Raw genomic sequence first — 20,255 nt, 5'->3', positions numbered from 1 at the left:
ATGCAGATCACTACAGTTTTTAAATTCAAATGTATAGGGAAAGAAAACAACTACAGAACCAATAAATAGAATATTGGAGCTGGAAAGATGTAAAGACTATCTAATTCTAACCCTGTTTTAAATATGAGAAGGCTGAGGTCCAGAGGGTAATCTGTCCCACAGTTAGTAATAGATGGCTATAGAACTGGGACTCGAGATAGGTTTTCTGATGACTTAATCGAGTTTTCCAACAATGGTTCTCAAGAAACTGAATTCCCACCCTTACTGCCTAATTGGGGCCTTTTGAATGAAGACGGCATGAACTATCATGTACTCTATTCTGTTGCAATGTGGTCTGTCTTATATTCCCCGTTTCTATAGTGAATGAGCTTTCCGAGAGACAGCGGGAATTGCATAGGTTCTTGACTGTATTTGTAAATTAAATCAACTGAAGTTTTTATTTTCCTGTATGTGTAGTGTGCCAACCTGTTTTTACAATTTATATTGTGAAATAATGTGAGAAGCCTGCCCCCAAGAATTCTTAGATTAGGTGAGTACATTTCTCTTGTTGTCCTAGGTACTATTAAGTAGTGGAATTTTGTTGTCCCCAAAGGTAAAGTTAGAATTGAAATTCAAGCCCGAGAACTTTATTAAGGAAGGATTCTTTTTAAGACTTTGAAAATAAGCGAATTGTTGAAAATGCTAAAAGTAATTGTAGCATTTTAATTTTTTTGGCTTGGGAGGAGAGGTTCAAGTGATGGGAGTTATACTGCTGTTTTGGTTAACTGTTAGGATAGTTTTGCTAAACACTTTCTTGCTGTGCTTACATAGTCCACATGTTTGTATCTCAGAAGTAGCAAATGGTATCTAAGTGAACCCAGTCTGTATAGGTTCAGTCCTGTCTGACTCTGTGACCCCATGGACTGTAGCCCTTCAGGCTTTGTCCATGGGGTTCTCCAGGCAAGAATACTGGAGTGGGTTGCCATTTTCTTCCCCAGCCATCTTCCCAGCCCAGGGATTGAACCCCAGTCTCTTGCATCTCCTACATTGGCAAGTGGGTTGTTAACCTTTAGCGCCACCTGGGAAGCCTTCATACTAGCTGCTTTTGAACTCGAAACAAAAGGTATTAGCAACTTTTCAGAAATAAGAGTATCAAGTTATTTGGCTCATTGTTTTTCTTCTTCATGATTTCATGGAAATTAATTGGGTGAGTAGGTTACATTGTGTCTAAAGAGCGTGAGGTTGGATGGAACAGGAAGAAGTAAACAGTTTAAGGAGAAACTGGAGACTTGAGTCAGTGTGTGATTATGTAGGGGATTGTGACACAAGGAGGTCTGTAAGATGATGGAATCCCAGGATTTGAGGGAGGCCCATTGGAAAGTTTTTCCAAGATCTTCATGGGGGCTATGGGGTATTGGAGAGGGCCAGCTGTGCCACAGAGGGTTATTTTTGAGTTGGAATGATGCTGCTTTTAAATATGACTGACTGGATCATGGTTTTGCATTAGAATACCCTGGTGAGCTTTTAAAAAGTACCAGTGCCTGGGCCCTACCCCCAGAAATATATTTTCAGTGCAATATGGAATTGAGAAGCATTCTCACAACTCTTGAGAGCCAAGCACTGCATGGTAAACATTAAGTAAGATGTTTTAGCTGTCTAACAATCCCTTCCATGTGCTGAACTCGGTAATTTTATGTATTTGTCTTAGTTGCATCATGCAGGATCTTTCTGTGAGGTGCACAGACTCAAGTTGTGGCAGAGGGGCTCAGTAGTTGCAGCGCGCTGACTCTCTAGTTCTGGCACACGGGTTTGGAGCACGAGGGCTCAGTGTGGCTCTTGGGCTTAGCTGCTCCATGGCATGTGGGATCTTGGGTCCCTGCCTAGGGTTCAAACCTGTGTCCCCTGCATTGGAAGGCAGAATCTTAGCCACGACCACCAGGGAAGTTCCATGTTTAATTTTAAATAAAAATTATTTTCAGTATGAAGTAAGGGCTCTGCCTGGGGTGTCAACTGAATACCATAATCCCTACCAATTGGCCTGTACTTTCTTTTCATTTCAGAAACTGAATGTCATCTTTGTCTCTTTAGGTGTTTGAATAAATGCTTAATACTAAACTGTGCCCTAACCAGCCTTAAAGGAGAAACAATCCTCAAGATAAAGGACCCATCCACAAGATGCTTCAACATTTTTTTAATCTGGGTGATGATTTGAGGGTTAGCCCAGGATTTAGTAAGAAATATATGTGTTTTGTACTGAGATTGGTATGTGTAGTGGTTAACTAATGAAAATAGTGGAACATAATTAGAACAGAGTATATAAACAGGTTAGGAATTCAATCTGTTATTTGGAATGTGGAGTGTTATTTCCCTGTAAGCAGTGACATGTGACTATGTATGAGCTCATTTTAGGATTTCCTATGCCCTTAGGGCCTTTGTGAAAAGTCCAAGAATTTCCATGTAATAGTTTTCTTTGCACTGGATACTTTAAGAAGTATTATGTGGCTCATTTTGCAACAAGTTACAGAATATGGAATACTAAGAAGAATTGTCCCGTTTTCTGGGCATACCCTTTTAAGTTACTTGATATTTGTAATTTTAGTGATTACTTTTGTAAAAGAGGTTAAATTCACCTTACAACAGGATTGATTGTTTAGATTTTGTTTTTTTTAATTAAATAGAAAACTTGCGATTGGGGAAAGAAGACAAAAATCACAATCTTATTCAGCTCTTAGTATGAGAGGAGGAGGAAAAAAATAGGGAAATAGGAACTGTTCTCTTCCTCTGTATTTCAGAATGACCAGAGGGCATGTCAGAGAAAGAGAAGGCAAGAATATGACAAAGCCATTTTCCATATTTGAGGCCTCTAGGTTGGTTCATTTGATTTACTTAATGGCAAATGAGTTTTAAGAGAAAATAAACTCCTTGGGCTGTTTTTCTCTCGGTGGCATTGGTCTGCCTTTTTCTTTTTTTGTGTGGTGAGGATGCAGCTAAGAAAAGAATGGACAGATGCATACTAAATTTGGCTCTAGGAGTGATGGATGCAGAATGTATGTATGAGTGATATACTTATGGGGCATGCTGCAGTAGGGGTTGAAAGTGAAACTTGTAGTTGGGCCGTTCATTAATTAAGTCACTCAACCAAGTTCAGAAGCCCATGACCAGTATTTCCTTTTAGTAATAAGGAATAGAAAACATTAAGAGTATGTATTAAAGTATATGGTTAAACATGTAATTGTTATTCACGTAGATCAAAAATAGATATCTGCAGTGTCATATGGTTCAACCTAATATATGTGTATTGGATCACAGTGAAAGACACTATTCAAGAGGTTGGTTCAAACCCAATTGCAGAATCTAGGTGGAATAAATTCCAGTAAGGAGGCTATGTAGATTGCCCATTTCCTCTGGCATTTTGGAATAAATAGGGACAAGTTGAAATTATGGGTGACTCAGTTTACCTGGTAATGGGAAAGCTGGTACCATTCAAGACACAAACCAGTGTGTGAGGATGAAGAGATGCTATGTTACTGCATTTCTTGTGTTTGGTGAAAATTTACTTATTATCTTTAATAGGCACAAGTAGTACTAGCAGATTTTTCTATTTTAAGTTGTACATTGCATACTTGGATAAAACTGTCCACACCCTCAGCAACAAATGTAAAAAGCAGCAGGATTCCTGTCCAAATAAAAATTTATTAGGGCCTTAATCATTTTTTGACATCTTTTAAATAGTAAAGATTTTTTTTACCACATGCTTCAGAACAATAGATTGTGTTCTAAGGAATTTCTAAGAATATTGGGTTTACAAAAGCCTGGTGATCCAGTGGTTAAAGATTGAGTTTCCACTGCAAAGGCCACAGGTTTGATCCCTGGTTGTGGAAGTTATGCATGCTGGGTGAAGTGGCCAAAAAAATCTTTTGGGGGGACTTCCCTGGTAGTTGAGTGGCTAATGCAGGGGGCCTGGGTTCAATCCCACATTCTGCAAGTAAAACTAGGACCTGATGCCAACAAACAAAAGACCTATTGGGAAAGCTGACTGCCAGGCTTCCTGAAGTGAATTAAAATGGAAGACTAGTACAAATGGATATAGTAGGGAAGTGGCAGTTGGGACTGCAGGAAGCTGAAGAGTATTTACTGCTGAAAAAGAAGTGGAGGCAACTGCTCATTCTAATATTAACTGTATTTAAAAAGCAGGTGAAAATGGACATGCATATAGGTCAGTGATTTTAAAGTTTCATGGAACCCTGAGGTTGTGCAAGAAGAGGAGGACCAAGTAGAAAGTGGCCAAGGATGGGGAAGCAGAGAGAGCCAGAGTTCTGTTAATCTATTTTATATATTTGGATTCTGCTTCATAAAAGTTTAAAAACACTGCTGTAGGTCCTGAAATAGCTGTGAGATCATTCCTTGTTAACACGATTTCATGTGTCTTCTATTTAGATTTTTAGGTTAACCTGAGAATTTGAAGCAAATTTCGTATTGATACAGACCCTTGTGTGTATTTTAAAAATCATAATGATAGGCCTTCATGACTTGATAAGCAGATATTCGCATCGTCCCATCCTTTTGCATCTTTTGATCCTGATCTGTGTTGATCTTTGGGGGAAAAATGTAATTTGATTAGTCCCATTTTCAACTTAGTTTGTCATCTGAAGCAAAGATTATAGCAGAGCTACATATCGTATCTTTTACCCCAAATCTCAATTTTGCAGCAGAAAGTGAAGTACGGTAATTTGGTCAAAACTATTGGGTTGGCCAAAAATTCTTCGGTTTTTTCCAAAACAGCTTATGGAAAAATCCGAATGAGCTTTTTGACCAACTCAGTGTTAAGTATGTGAACAAGTAAATAGGAAGGCTAGTTATTCTGGAAATTTCTAGCAGTGTTTACTGTAAAATACAAAGAATGTTCCAAACAGACCTCAGATGGCTTTAATCAGATGTCTGTTTTATGTGAATTTACTCTTCATAAATCAGATTAGATTAAAAAGGATTCTCTTGGAACTGATTCCTTACCTTTGAAGCAAAGGTTCTCAGCCCAAGCTATATGTAAATGAGAATTGTCTGTTTAACTTATTCCAGATATCCATTGCTGTATCCTGTATCCAGAAATCCCCCAAAAGCTCATAGATTATTCTGTTACGCAGCCAGGATGGGGTCCCTAATTATCTCATTCCAAATCTTACAGAATAGCTGCTGTTAACCCCATTTTACAGATAAAAAACCTGGGCTCAAGGATATAAATGACCTACAAGTGTCTTAAATTGGGAGGAAGCTGAACCAGAACATAGGCTTTCTGGGTTTCCAGAGGAAATGAGGCAAGCCAGTGCAAACTCAAAAATTTAGGTGAAAATGGACCCTAAGAGTCAAGTCTAAATCCCTCATTTAACAAAACCACTTGCAGATTGTTTAAAGAAAAATGTGGTTACTTTCCAAGTAAGTCTGGTAATAAAAATGGCTATCATATTGATGCCATGTCAGGACAGGTACCGTACGTCCATTTCCTCATCCAGTCTTCTCAGGTCTATGGAGTCTCCAGTTCAGTTCAGTTCAGTCGCTCGGTCATGTCTGACTTCTTGCGACCCCATGAATCGCAGCCCGCCAGGCCTCCCTGTCCATCACCAACTCCCGGAGTTTACCCAAACTCATGTCCATCGAGTCAGTGATGCCATCCAACCATCTCATCCTCCATCTAGATACTAGACAATCCTGGTTTTGCAAATGAAACAGTGCTCAGAAAAGGTAAGATTTGAGATTCAAACCTGAATTTCTCCTTTGAGACACTGAGCTCACAACCACCATATTCCACTACCTCCTAGTTAGTAACTGTGACTTTTGAAGAGGGGATGCATGCTCACTAGGTTGGCCTGAAGAGTTTTTTGGGGGGGGTTGTTTTTACAGTTTTGGAACTTTAGGTCCAGCCTTTGGAAAGAGATTTTAATCCATACAAGTGGTATGCTTCATGCTTTTGTGGTAAGCACATAAACACATGAGCCAGGCCTTCTGGAAGAGGAGGGCTTGTCTCTGGCTTTTCATGAAAACCCAGGAGAGTGGTTAACTAATACAGATGGCCAGGAAGGAGGCCACACAAAGAGGAATGTAGTTCACTTCTTATGGAAAATAAAGAGATCTGCCTTGAGGAAATAGCGTGACCGGGAAGGCCTCGCCTCTGGTTTGCCCAAGACTTTGCTATTATGATCTTATAAGCAGTTATTCCTGAGCCCTACAAGTGTGTCTGCATTTGTTGCGGGGATAGATTTACCCAGACAGGTGGAAGAATCATGACTTAACGGTTATAAACAGCTGCAGAGGCCTGGACTACTCCCGTGGCCTTAGTAGCAAGGGATGTGGCCATTCCCTGAAGCCTGGCATTAACCGGCCTTAAGAACCGGTCCTCAAATCGGAACGACTGTAATTTGGGTTTAGTGCATGCACCACGCATTACAGCTAAATAGTAACGTTAAAATGTAAAGAATTTCCCGTCGTTTTACAAGCGATCATTTTCGTGTGCTTTCTGTTGCTGACTCATAGTGCTGCTGCTTTGGGACTGTCAGGTTTCCAGGCAGGACACATAGTAGGTATTCAATAAACTCGGATTTGTAGCAGCCGTTTTCCTCTCGAGGAGCATGCCCTTGCTACCCGCCATGAGTAAGGCAAAATAAATGAACGGTAAAGATGAACGTGTCCTCAACTTGCGATTTCCAACTAGCCCAGAGCGAGCTTTTCCTTCTATCAAGGTAACTTTTTTAAGTGACAGCGAGCACAACTTGGACGGAGCGCGGGGCAGGTTTGTCTTTTGTCCAATCATCTCCGAGATTTGAGGGTGGGGGAAGGGAAACGTCCCCAGACCTTCCCTGATCAGGAAGGGGGCGGGTTTAGGCTGAGCAGGGCCCGTCTCAGCCCGTCGTGACGCCGCAGGATGCTTGGCACTCCAGGGAGCCAATAGGAGTGAACAGGGTCATTTGAATCGGCCAATGCCGCCGGGGTGGGGGGCGGAGGTTTGAGAGCCCTATAAAACCGGCGGTCCGGCAGGCAAGCCGCGGCGGAGGCTCCTGCAGCGGTCGCCGATAGTGGGGTGGCGAGCTGCTCTGCGCCCCTCCGACCTGACCCTTTCAGCGCTCCGCTCCGCGCCAGCCTACCTCGCTCTTCGGCGCCATGACCACCACCACCACCTTCAAGGGCGTCGACCCCAACAGCAGGAACAGCTCCCGGTGAGGCAAGGGGTTTCCGGGGCGGGAGGGCTGCTGCCCAGGGGGCCGGGTGGGTCTGGCGGCCCGTTGTTGGCTGTAACGTGCCCGGGGCACCGCGCTCGCGCCCGGCCGACTGCCCGGGCTCGGCCACCGGCTCCGCCTTTGTGCGGCCGGCGAGCCTGACGCGCCGGCCCCGCCCGATTCCTGCTCCTCTCCCATTCATTCCTCCCCCGAAGCAAGGGGCTGGGAAGGGCCGGGGCCGCTCGCGCTCGCCGCGCTGTGGGTTTTCGTTAGTCCTTACGTGCTGAGAGGGTTCGCTTTCTGCCTTTTGCGGCGCGGCCGGCTCGGCCCCAGGGCGGTGGTCTTGGGCCCCAGGTGTGCGGGTAGCCCGCGGGGCACCTTGATCTGGCCCCATTGTCCCACCCCGGCCACGCGCTCGTGTCTCTAGCCCCGGAGCAGGTGGTGGCCCCGCGCCCGGCGTGGCGGTCAGATCCTGCAGCCGCAGCGGTCGGGTCCGGCGGGCTCCTGCCCACTCGGGTCCGCCTGGCAGGTGGCATTTGTGTTCGGGCGGGGCTGGTCATCACGATCCCCGCCCCCGTTCGGGACCCAACCGTAAACCCTCCGCCAAGTGCCTCCCCTCTGCTAACAAAGGAAAGACCCCTGCTCCTTCCCCTCCCGCGCCCACCTCCAAATGGGAGGGGGAGCGTGTCGTTCCAAGTGGGTTTTCTGCGCTCAAACCTTCGGACTTCGGTCTTCGCTTCCCATCTCTTTCGCTTCCCCCTTTGACGTTTGCCAAATGAGTTCACCTCTGGCCGGGGTTCCTGGGCTGGATGGAGGAGGTTTCCTGTTCTTGGGCGGGGCCCGAGACATCCATTGTCTCTTCCGTACTATCTCCACCTGCGCAGCCCGGGCCTTTCTGGCCACTCATGCCACTGCAGCCGGGCAAGGGGACCCTGGGCACGGTGTGTGGACTGGGAGGACCTCTCTTCCGAGCCCTTGCCTAACTTGGTGGAAGGCTTTGGATGCGGTGGAAGATGTCCACATTGTCTCGGCTAATTGCACGCAGGGTGTTCTTAAAGGTGGGACACAGGCATCTCTGGGATCCTGCCCAAGGCGCGGAGGCAGCTAGATTCCACTTTCTCTGAGCCTCTCTTCTTCACTGATCACGACCCGCCGTCGTGTGTGGGCAGCCTTGGGGTCCTGGGCAAGCGGCACAAAGGGAGCCATTTTGTGGGGCTAAGAAGACAGCCGTGAAAGAGCAGTGTCTCACAGGGGTTGGAGTCCTTGGGGACAAAAAGCAGGCCTCAGCAGTGAGGCTGAGGAGGTAGTGTTGGAAATGACATCCTTCTTCAGTTCTTTCGTTGCCTTTTCAAATGTAGAAAAGAATGGGAAAGATTTTAAAAACTAAATCAGTGTGCTGCTCGGAGGAAGGGGAACTTGAGTAGATAGACCCACGCAAACCCTGGTCACTCCCTCTTCTCTTGTCAACCTTCCAGTGAGATTTTTTTTTTTTTTTCCAGGGGACGCTGAACAAAGTGAACCTTGGTTTTTCATTTTGTGCCCTCAGATCAACTTTATGCTGGCCAGACTGTAGTGATTGGAATGGGAAAACTCAAGCATTCTATTGAAAAATCAGAGGTTTTTATCCTTTGGGGTTGAGTGCAGCTTCGTGCTGAATTCATAAAGAATTTAAGTAACCAGGTCAAAAGAATCCTTACACTAATTTTTTGATTTGTAGCTTTGAAATGTGAGACATACATGACTTGTGGTTTTGCAGAATAAATGTTTTAACCCCTTTTTGTCATCAATTTTCCTCCAGTATTGTTATCTTAAGACTCTGTGTAGCATTGTCCTTTTATTTACTTCCTACCTTTTCTTCTCACCTAATTCTCTTAAACTTCTTTTCTCCAGTAACAGTTTCCTGGTTCCATAAACACATTATAAATTTAATCTGATAGGGAATGATCTGCAAAGCTCATATGGGAACTCTGGGATTTAAAGAGATAAGGAAGAAAAAGAGTAATTTTTTTTAAATTGCTACCCGCAGTTCACAGACACATTTTTGTTGAATCTCAGATATGTAATTCTGATCTCATTATCATAGTTCAGGAAGGATAGCAGGATCTTAGAAAATAAAATTGAAATAATTTCTCTTATGATCCAAATCCTTTGTTTGGGGATGTCTCACTGTTACAAATGGGCTCCACAACACTGACGTCATCGGAGTAGGTAGAAGCTGCTATTGCAAGAGAGACACAGACCTTTAAAAAGTTGGGCTGGTCAGAGCTTTGACTTTCTTTTTTAAGCTGGTGATCGGATTGTAGTGTCTTTTTTCCTTTTTTAAGGTAAAAAAAAAGAAAAAATTCCTGGCCTATAGGGTTTTGAAGATTTTCATCTGGCTGAAATAATTCATGAAAATTTAATTATGATAGTAAGGAAAATCATTCTAATCTCTGGGGAATGAAGGGGATGACAGTGAAGCAAGTTAATTTTGTTTTTTGGGGGGATCTTAGTTCCCCTACCAGGGATCAAACCCATGCCCCCTGCTGTGGATGCATGGAGCCCTAACCACTGCACCGCCAGGGAAGTCTCTGAAGCAAGCTAATTTTGATTATAATATTTCAAGTGTCTGTTGATTTGAGGTACAAATGATAAAAACCTAGTCACTTCCGACTTTAACATAGAGAATGACTGTTAAGAATTTGTAACATATCTTTAATTATTATTTAAACAATTTTATTAGCAGACCCAAAATTATAAGAGGTATGCCTGAACATGATTTCTTAATTCATTTAATGAATTTAATCTGAGTGAATATTTAATATGGGAGACTTACAAACAGTGGGCTTTTAAATGTTTTACATGTTATAAAACCACACAATGGATTTCCCCCACCCCTGGAAAATAATAATGACATTTTAATTTAGTGTAAATTAAGGACTGAATTTTACTATGAAGAGACATGAATATTAGATTTAGGGAGAGATGCTAGAGGACCTATATAAGAAATACATTCAGTCTAGAAAACATGAAAAGCAATCAGAACACCAACTATATAGGTTTGTATTTTAAAGAGAAAATGGTATTGAGTGATCCCCCTACTTCACTTTGAGCACTTTTTATGTGCCTGCCAGGGAGAGAGGATTTGGGGTTTGGCCCCATCTCTGTCACTTAACTAAAGTTGGGCAGTTCATTTAGAACTTCTCCAGGCCTGACTTTGTTCTTTTAAAAAATGAGGCTATTTGTTGAACTAGACAGAGCAGAGCCCAGTGTACTACCACCCTATAGCCAAGTCCAGCTGGCACCTGATTTTTACAAGTATAAATGGCTGAAAAAGGCCAGAAGAAGTATCTTTCATGACTTGTGAAAATGACATGAAAATCAAATTTGTGTCCGTAAATAAAGTTTTATTGGAACATAGCTGTCCTCATTCATTTTCATATTGTCCGTCGCTTGCTTCTGTGCTGTGTTATGGAGCGGAATAGCTGCAAAAAACCGAATGACCCACAAGCCAAAAATAATTACTGTTTGGTCCTTTACAGAAAGAACTGGCAACCAGAAAGAGAGGGTATCTAACATTCTTTCTTCTTGACGTCCTACTCCTTATTCCTCAAGGTTATGGAGGGCTTCCTGGAGGAGGAGAAGGTTTAAGAAATGGGCTGGATTTTGAAACAGTCACCAAGGAAAAGGTGGAAAGTGCTCTGGGGAGGAGGAAATATGGGAGTAAATATTCTGCGGTGGAGATAAGGCAGAACAGTTCATGGAACAGGGAAGAATGTGGCCTGACTGGGTTGGAGAAGATGTTAAGAACTAGATATAGTTGAGAGGGGAAGTCCAAGCAGTTTGCTTCTGTTCTGCTTAGGCCTAACCAAGCCTGCATCTGCAAGTTTACTTGTACATATGTCTGCTTATCTACTTAGGAAAACTTATGGAAGTAGAACCCCCTCCCTGGTTCACCGAAGATGCAGATTTAAACACTTGATACATTTTATCAAAATGGTCTGTAGAAAGTTTGTGGAAATTTATAGTCTCACACTTTAATTCACACCGGAAATTGGCATTTTTTTCATCTTTACCAACCTAATAAGCAAAAAATATATTCTTTTGTTTTAGGTTTCATTTATTTGCTTGTGAATTTGAATTTTTAATGTTTAGAGACTATCCATATTTTTTAATTGTCTGTTAGTACCTTTTGTCCATTTTTATTTCTCATGATTCTTTTAATTATTTTAAAAGCAATTCTATTATCCTTTGTCAAATATGTGTATTTTTGCCAAGTTTAATCTGTCCATTTTTCATGGTTTCTGGCTTTCATTCTGTGCTTAGAAGGAAAACCTTCATGACTAGAACCATATTCGTACATGTTTTCTTCCAATATTTTTGTCTTAGGCTTTAAATTTAAATATTTGACCTAGCTGGAATTTATTTTGGTAAATGAAGTGAGGTAAGAATATATATTTGGTTTGTTCCCTTAATCAAAATGACTGGCCAGTTAATCCATCACAGTTCTCCCTACTGAACTAAATAAAATACTCCAGTGGTGGTCTTTTTGAGAGAGAACTCTTATCTTGACAGTCCTGAAGAGAAGTTGACCGAACCCCCATTGTAGGAGAAGTTGGTAACAGAATCTCAGTAATTGATAAAACATATTTAAAAATTTGTAGATTTGATGGGACTTCCTTGGTGGTCTAGTGGTTGGGATTCTGTGCTTCCAATGTGTGTGGGGGGCTGCAGATTTGATTTCTGGTGGGGAACTAGGATCCCACATGCCATGGGGCGTAGCCAAAAAAAAATCAGTAGATTTGAACAACTCAATTAATAGGCTTTATCTAGTAGACATATAGAACACTGGCAAGTATACATTCCTTTCAAGCACATATAGAAGATTTATAAAATGAAGCACCTATTAAGCCATAAAACACATCAAATTTCAAAGGAACACATCACACAGACCCTGTGTGTATTATAATGAAAAGCTGGAAATCATACTGGAAAGACCCTATGTTTGCAAATTTACAGATGTACTTTTAAATAATTTATGGGTCAAAGAAGAAAATAGTGGAAATGAGAAAATATTTAGAATGGAACAAAAATCACAACTTGGGGATGCCACTGGAGGGGTACTTAGAAGAGAATTTTTACCTAAAGTGTTTAATTTTTCCTTTCCTTTCAAATATAAGGAGCTGAGTTTACAAATGACAGCTGAATTTATCTGAAAACTTGAATGAAATGGACACCTTCCGAGAGAAATGTTTCTTACTCAAAACGACTTAAGAAATAGAAAAATAGACCACTCCCATCACCATAAAGGAACTGAATCTATAGCTAGGACATCTTCCATGAAACCGTCTCCATTTTCTATGTTTTGAGTAGTGACAGGACAAATGAAATTGAGTTTTTTCAAGGAGGGGACAAACTGGTCAACCTGTGACCGGAAGATCTGGAAATGGGAAAGTGCCATATTTCCTTGTCAAACACAAGAGCTATAGATGGTGTCTAAAGGTTCATGGGTGTAGAGCATGTCATGAAGTCCTACACTTAACTCTTGATTGACTCTCTCCTTGTAACTGGTCACTCATGATGGTTAGTGAGAATAGTGAGGAACGCGTGTGTAAACAGAGCTTGTGAATGATGCTGAGACGGGAGAGACGATTACGAGCTTTCCTTGGGCTTCTAAATTGGTCAAGTTTATTTTTATATGTATCTTCTTCCATTTAAAAATTTTTGTTGGAAATAAAAATGGAAACTTTTTTTTTTTTTAAATAAATAACAAGATGTGCTTCTAAACTTCTTTGCAAATGTGTCCAGCTGGGCCCAGCAGACAGGATCCATTAGGCTCTGGCCTTTTCCTAAAAGGGGATGCTGACCAGCCCGCTGTTGGTGCTTTAGGACTGTTTCGGCTGCCTGGTGTGGTGCACAACCTCACCACCTTAAGGTCTATCATTGAATTTATACCACATTGGAATCAATTCCTAATTTTCCCATTAACAGTTCTCTTTTGTGGGGGTGTGTGTGGAATGACTGGGTGGGGGAACTGAAATGAATGGTGTTTGACAACATGTACCAGGAAACCTCTTGATCTGATCTGAAACTGACATTTTACCATCATTTCTAGGGTTTTGCGGCCTCCCGGCGGTGGATCCAATTTTTCATTAGGTTTTGATGAACCAACAGAACAACCTGTGAGGAGGAACAAAATGGCCTCCAGCATCTTCGGGACACCTGAGGAAAATCCCCCTTCCTGGGCCAAGTCACCAGGTACTGCTAGTCCTCTGTGATCAGTGGTCAAGGGGTGGACCCAGCAGGACCACCGCAGCCGGTTTTGTGCTGCTGAGCAACATCTAGCTTAATCATGACAAAGAACAATTAAAGCTTGTCATGGGAGGAGAGACGGGGGCTAAGACAGGGGAGATGCTGAGAGTCGGTGTGGTAGCTAAGAACAGGGAGAGCCGTCAGGCTGGCTTATGCGGCCCTTCTGTAGAATTTTATTAGCCATCACTCCCTAACACTGTTTGCTCGTGTTGTCATGTGAAGCGAACTCGTTAAATAGTGGCTTGCTTTAGGTCTTTCCCTTGTATTCCTCATGAAAGTATATTTTGATTCAGGTGCCAAGTCTAGTGGGGGCAGGGAAGATTCTGAGTCATCTGGACCCCAGAGAAGGAATTCTTCTGAAGCGAACTCTGGCGACTTCTTAGATCTGAAGGTCAGTGCAACAATACAGGGGGAGAGACAGGCTTTTTGAGGTTTACGCCCCTTAGGAATGAAATTTGAACGCTGCGCCCCCTCCCTCCCTTCTTCCACTGTACTAAGACCTGCCATTGGAGTTTTGGGGGTTTTTTTGCACTTAACCACTAAATCTTTATTGAATTTTTATTATAACTTCAAAAAATACAATATTAGTAAATAGAAATACAGAATAAAGAGAAAATAGCATAAATGGGGAGGGGTAGGGAGGTGGGACAGGGGTAAGGAGGAGGCCACTGACAGGGGGATAAGTTCTTAAGTCATCACTTTCCTGTAACTTCCATGAATCTTTCCCATCCATCATCATCAGTATCACTCCAGCAACAATTTCTCAAAGGTCATCTGTCTATCCTAACTCTCTAAAGGCTTTGCTTGTGATCTCAATCCCTGGAGTTAATACCCAGGCCAAAGAGCCTCTATTAAATTATTTATCCAATCATCCCTGAACTTTTTCTCCCACTAGGTTTTTATCCACTGGAGTTTTATTATATAGAGAGGTAATTAGGAAAGGAACTGACGGTACTGGTGATGGAAGATTGATAGAGCAGAAAAATGAGTTCATGTGACCTTGGTCTGTTCATGTGTCTCTGCTACCAGTTGGGTTAGTCTTTATCCTTCAGTATTGATTTTTGAGACCGGATCACTCGCACTTCCTGTGTATCTCACACATAATAGTGTATCTGAGCTCAAGGATGTTTTGGTTGTTGGCAAATGTTGCCTGTTGTTTTGAGCTGAACTGCAGGAGGCTGTCGCACAGTGTTGTCATCGGTTGTCTGCAGGTGAGCACGGCCCCTAGGCCCCAGGTGTATGTCTGGAAAGCCTGGTGGGATGTCCCCGAGTGGGGACCTCGGGGCACTTGGAGACAGCAGCCGCCTGAATGTGGGGAGACCGGTAGAAGGGCTTTGGAATCGATGAAGGCCCTTCAACAGCTAGATTAGAAAGAAAGGAAAGGAGGTGAAGATTGCTTTACCAGTTTCTCGTTCTGATAAAAGCTCCTCTGAAGTGCTAACTGGTATTAGGTCATCAGTGTCAATGTGAAGGTTTTTTTTGGTGTTTTTACCATGTTACTAGCACTGGGGCAATTTGTCCAGTAGCATTTTTTGGCGGGGGGAGGGGGGGGGCGGGGCAGTAGCATTTTTGTGTAGCATTGTTCAAGTTGAATAAAGGCTGCTTATTGTAAAGAGCACCTTGACCTTGAACTTGACTACATCAAAACAAAATTTGACATCTGTCTTCAGACAGACAGTAGCTTCTCTGAACTATGATTGTCTTATTTGTGTGTGGCCAAGTTAAAATCTGAAGTAAATTTTTAACTTTTTTCTTTTCCAGGGAGAAGGTGACATTCATGGTGAGTATGTCTGAAAAAAGTATGCCAACTTCTGGTTCTGTAAACGTTAGAACAGACTGGAATTTTGATTCAAGTCATGTCCTGGGGAAAGAGGCTGGCTGGAGAGTGAACCTGGCTGTGCCCCAGGTGCCAGCGTCCATCCTCTGAGGGGAGAGGAAAGCAGAATGGAAGCTAGCATGGCCAGCAGCGAGAACAAGGCTGGAAACTTCCTAAAGCTTTAAGAGCAGACGGATGTCATCACGTTGGTATTTGTTACACTCAGTGAGAGCTTCTTAGTAACAGTCTCTGGCCTCTCCGGCTCAGACCTCAGCATTAAATTTACAGTTTGATTTTCTACTGAAGTGCTTACTCAGCAAGACACCTGAATAACCCTGTGATCTTGTGAATGATGACTTTAGCGGGCAGGTGTAAATTTTCAGTTAGCACCCACATCATCAAATTATAAGTGGAAAAGAGTTGTAATCATTTAATTATTTAAAATCTTTGAAGTATTTATTGGCACTTCTTTAACAAGTGCCAGAGAATTGCTGGTGCGTGTGGTGCGAGGTTTACCCGCATCTGCCTGAGGCCATCAGGCTCAGGTTGACCCGGTGACATGCAGCAGGCCCAGGCGCCCAAGACGAAGCCGCCGCTTCCTCAAGGCTTTTTTCTGCCATTACATGTGGCAAGTCGGTTTTCCAGGAAAACAGAAATTCCTGTTTGGTTGTCTCGTCTCTCGCTGGGCCTGAGGGGAGGAGAATCTTCTGAACCGTTGTGAACTTTACCTGGGTTTTCCTTCCGCAGACAGACTGCGTTCTCGTTGGACTGAAGGTGTATTAGTTTTTGTTTCTATCTAGCTTGTTCCATTTAAAAAGATTGTTCTGGAGGTTCAAAAAAAAAAAATCTAGACTTTTTGATTCCGCTGCTGTTTCTATTCAGAAATACTTCCAATGTCAGACCTTATTTAGCAAGAATAATAATAAGCAAGTTAATCTTTTTTTAAAAAATAACTTTGTTGATTTATTTTTGGCTATGCTGGGTCTTGGTTGCTGCACAGGTGTCTCTCTAGTTTCAGCAAGCAGCGGCTGTTGTCTAGTTGCGGTGATCAGGCTCCTCATTGCAGTGGATTCTCTTGTTTTGGAGCACGGGCTCAACAGTTGTGGCGTGTGGTATCTTTCCCGACCAGGGATCAAACCCTTGTCTCCTCTTTACCACTGAGCCACCAGGGAGGCCCAAGAAGCAACTGATCGTTATTCAAGAATTACAAATTTGGGAAGCCCAGAGAAGTGAGAGCCTGAAGTTATGAAAATATATGTCATTTGTCCTGCTAATAATTAATTCTCTCAGCCTCTCCTTTGGGGTCAGCCCGCCTTCACGCCTCGAGGGTATACTATTCTTTGTTTGCCGAATAAAACTCTTGAGCTGTAACTGAAAAAAAACAAAATTCTCTCCCCCACCCCCAGCTCAGTGTTAGAGATCCTTCAGGTGAGTAGCACAGGCAACTTGCACAGTATGACAAGTCCTTCCTTTTTGTGTTTTTTAAACGATCGTCAGTTTGGCACCTGATTATTCTCTGCTCCTGACTGCTGCTACTTTTAGCTTGTCTGTCATAAAATGACAAGGGGCAGGATGATTCAGACCATGTCTGGTGAGTAAAAGTCCACCCCAGTTCTGTCAGCAACTTCACTGCAAAGCCAATCAGTTCTGCTCAGTTAAATAAAGCAGATCTTGCTTGTATATACTGCCTTCATCTTTTGGGTAATTAAACACAGGAATGTCTATGCTGAGGACTTCAGAAATCTTGAAGAAAGAGGGAGAAGGTCCAGGGAGCTTGGGCAGAAGTCCTTACCTACCTTCGGGCAATTCTGTTGTGTTTTCTAGAGGTTCTAATTTTGTGATCCTTAGATGAGTCGTTTTTTTCTCTTCTGACATTGGTGTCTGATCAGTTACCTTACTGGTGTGCCAGAGAAGACAGACAAGTAAGGAGTATGTAGGGTGTATATTATGGCAGAAGTGTTTTTGTTTAAAAGAACAAAAACATCTTTTAAATTACTGGATTCAGTAGACAGAAGTTCTCTGTCAAGTCCCATAATAGTGTTTAAAGCCTTTACTCTCAATTCCTGTACTTATCACAGACTCAAGGAAGTAACAAACCAACCTCCATCTTCTCTGGCCAGAGTATTTCTGACTGGACAAATGAGCATTTATATTAAGGCCTGGGGTTGTGTAGTCTCCTTAGGTGCTTTTTTTCCTCCCCTTTTTCTCTTTTGGCTTGTTACCCAGTTGTGAACGACAAAGCGGCTCCGTTCATAATGATAAAGGAAAACATGAGATTGGTAGGAATAATGAGCTTGTTTATCTAAAAATCATTTTATGGAAATCAACTACTATGGTAGAGCTGCAGGGTAACATTCGTGTGCCTCTGAAGTGTTCCTCAGCTGGTTGGCCCAGATGGTGGAGAATTCAGTTAGATCCTGTCCAGTGGGGAGGCTATGTCCTCGCAGCAGAAATGAAACAGCTTGGATTGATCTGCTGGTTCAGGTCGTGGTCTGTATTCATCTATCTTGGATGGCTTTAAAATGTGGGTTCTTGGGTTCTGTTTGTATTTGCAGTGAATGGGACATGCTTCCCTAGGTTATTTAAGGGCGATTGTCGGAGGACTTGGGTACTTTGTGTTGATGCATTTGGTCCTGTTTCTTGTGCAACAGGAAGCTAAGGGGTAACCGTTTCTCGCCAAGCTTTGGTTCATAACTGAGTGCTGTCATCTTGGAAAGCGCGTACTACATTTTTACCTGTAGTTGAATAGTATAGAGCATTATATGCTTTAGAAGTCAGTTCTAACGAACAGTCCAAAAATTCATGAAATGTTTAAAGCAGCAGTAGCATATTTCTGAGATGTTATGTTTCTGATCTAAGACTTCCTCCTTGAACTTCCCTGTTTCAGTCGGCTGAATGAAAACTTAGTGCAAGTGGTTTTAGCAATGTGGACCTTTACTGTTTAGTCTTATGAGGAACTTTTTTTTATGAGTAATATTTTTGGACTTAGTACTTTGCATTGGTGTCTAATATGAGTGCATACGAAGTTCTTACATAGCATATGTCATAACCAGTATTTCTCCTCCCCTGCTTCCAGGGTTTTGCAACTTCTAAACTAGGAGGGAATAAATGTCTTTAAATCTTAAGGTAGTTTTTCTTCCAAGTCCTATAAATATCTTAGTTTTTTATACTAAAGGTGCCTCTGTGTGATTATTGCAAGGTAGGTGTTAGAATATGCAACAGAATTTAAGATTTAACACTGAAATGAAGAGAGCTGGCTTTTTTTTTTAATTAAAAATAAGTCTGACATGCCTTAAACTATTAAACTCTTGATAAAAATTACCTTTTGCAGAAAATAATGCATTTTTTTCTTTTGCAATTACTCTTGAACTTGAATCAGTGACAACAACCTGGTTAAAGATGCCTATGTGCTGGTTGAGAATTTCACAAGTCAGTCTGGGAATCAGTCAAGTAGTATCTAGGACATTGGATGATAATAACATTGGTTCTTAAGACTTTAATGAGGAAAGGGCAGGGTTGATATGATGGGAGTAACTGGATTAAGATAATTAACCATCAGTGGGTGGGGGTGGAGTCTTTAATAAATGTCTGTACAGCTGGATATTATATGGTTTTTAAAAGTCAGCCTTACTCATTAATCATGAAAACGTTAACACATAACAGAATTAAATAATAATTTTTCACCCATCACTTAGGCAGGTATTAAGGTGAGGTGGTTATCAAGTGGGGGAAGTGGATAGATGTGAGGAGACGATGCTCTGACGTGTGCGGTAGAGTGGACCCGTACCGCCTCTGTGGAAGGAGGTGCCCAGTCTCTGTTCAAACTGAAGACGACAGTGCGTGTCCCCCTGGGCCCGTGTTCCAGGGTATACGCATTACAGTTTCAGAATGGTCAGACTAGTTTTACTTTTTGGCTATCAGTAGAGGATTAATCGTATATACTGTATATATACTATAAAGCAATGAATTAAGCAAGATGAAATATGTCCATGTGTATGTTGTTTAGTTGCTCAGTCGTGTCAGACTCTTTTGCGACCCCATAGACTGTAGCCCCCCCAGCCTCCTCTGTCCGTGGGATTTCTCGGACAAGATTACTGGAGTGAGGTGGGTTGCCATTTCCTCCTCCAGGGGATCTTCCTGACCCAGGGACTAAACCCGAGTCTCCTGCATTGCAGGTGGATTCTTTACCGCTGAGCCACCAGGGAAGCACCTGACCATGTGTATAAGTGGGGGTAAATTTCCAGAAGTTACAAGTTGATATCAATTATGTTAAATACAATAAAAACACAATTGTCTGTCATATGCTGGAAATAAAATACACAAAGCTTACATCAAATAAATGGACTAGAGGAATGCACGCAACTAGTAGTAGGGCCTCTGGGAACAGGGGAGGAGACCCACCCAGAAGTGGACTGGTGGACCTAGGGCTTACCTGTAATGTTCTCATTTAAAATATTTATGTCGCCATATATTTATGTAATTTAGAAAAGAACGTACACAGAGAAAGACCTGGGGACACATATGGCAGAACACTAACGGGTTGGTTCTGGATAGTGGCCACGTGCCAATTGTTTTTTTTCTTTATAGCTCTAGGCTTGGTTTGAACCATCCTCCAAAAAGCCCCCCCCAAAAAACTTAGACTTGTCATCTTCACTGAGAATAGTTTTTAGTCTTACTTTCATTCTGTTTTCCTAGAAAATGTGGACACAGACTTGCAGGCCAGCCTGGGGCAGAGCGAGGAAAAGCCTGTGCCCGCCGCCCCTGTGCCCAGCCCAGTGGCGCCGGCACCTGTGCCATCCCGGAGAAACCCCCCTGGCGGCAAGTCCAGCCTCGTCCTGGGTTAGCTCCACCTGCCCCGAACTCTGTCCTTTTGTTTCTTTGTTTTTTTCCATGCTTGTGAACTGCACAACTTGAGCCTGACTGTACATCTTTTGGATTTGTTTCATTAAAAAAGAAGCACTTTA

At 42.5% G+C, this 20,255-nt stretch overlaps 1 protein-coding gene across 4 annotated transcripts; it reads left to right on the top strand.

Annotated features, from left to right (window-relative positions):
- The first annotated feature begins 7,012 nt into the window (after positions 1-7,012).
- On the top strand, positions 7,013-20,255 carry JPT1 (Jupiter microtubule associated homolog 1). Of its 4 annotated transcripts, none has more exons than XM_081575215.1 (5): positions 7,013-7,184; positions 13,279-13,421; positions 13,769-13,866; positions 15,237-15,255; positions 19,987-20,255. In XM_081575215.1, exons 1-5 carry the CDS (start codon positions 7,129-7,131, stop codon positions 20,133-20,135), a joined length of 465 nt encoding a protein of 154 aa, XP_081431341.1. In that variant the 5' UTR covers positions 7,013-7,128; the 3' UTR covers positions 20,136-20,255. The 4 variants fall into 4 exon arrangements, with proteins under 4 accessions (XP_081431341.1, XP_081431339.1, XP_081431340.1 ...); XM_081575213.1 differs by having other exon boundaries at positions 15,237-15,259; XM_081575214.1 differs by lacking the exon at positions 15,237-15,255.

The sequence above is a fragment of the Giraffa tippelskirchi genome, chromosome 3 (assembly GCF_054371585.1).
Source record: "Giraffa tippelskirchi isolate mGirTip1 chromosome 3, T2T-mGirTip1v1.2.pri, whole genome shotgun sequence".
In the NCBI taxonomy this organism is placed as follows: Eukaryota; Metazoa; Chordata; class Mammalia; order Artiodactyla; family Giraffidae; genus Giraffa; species Giraffa tippelskirchi.
The sequence above is the reverse complement of the archived record's forward strand: the minus strand, read 5'-3'. Positions and strand labels throughout refer to the sequence as shown.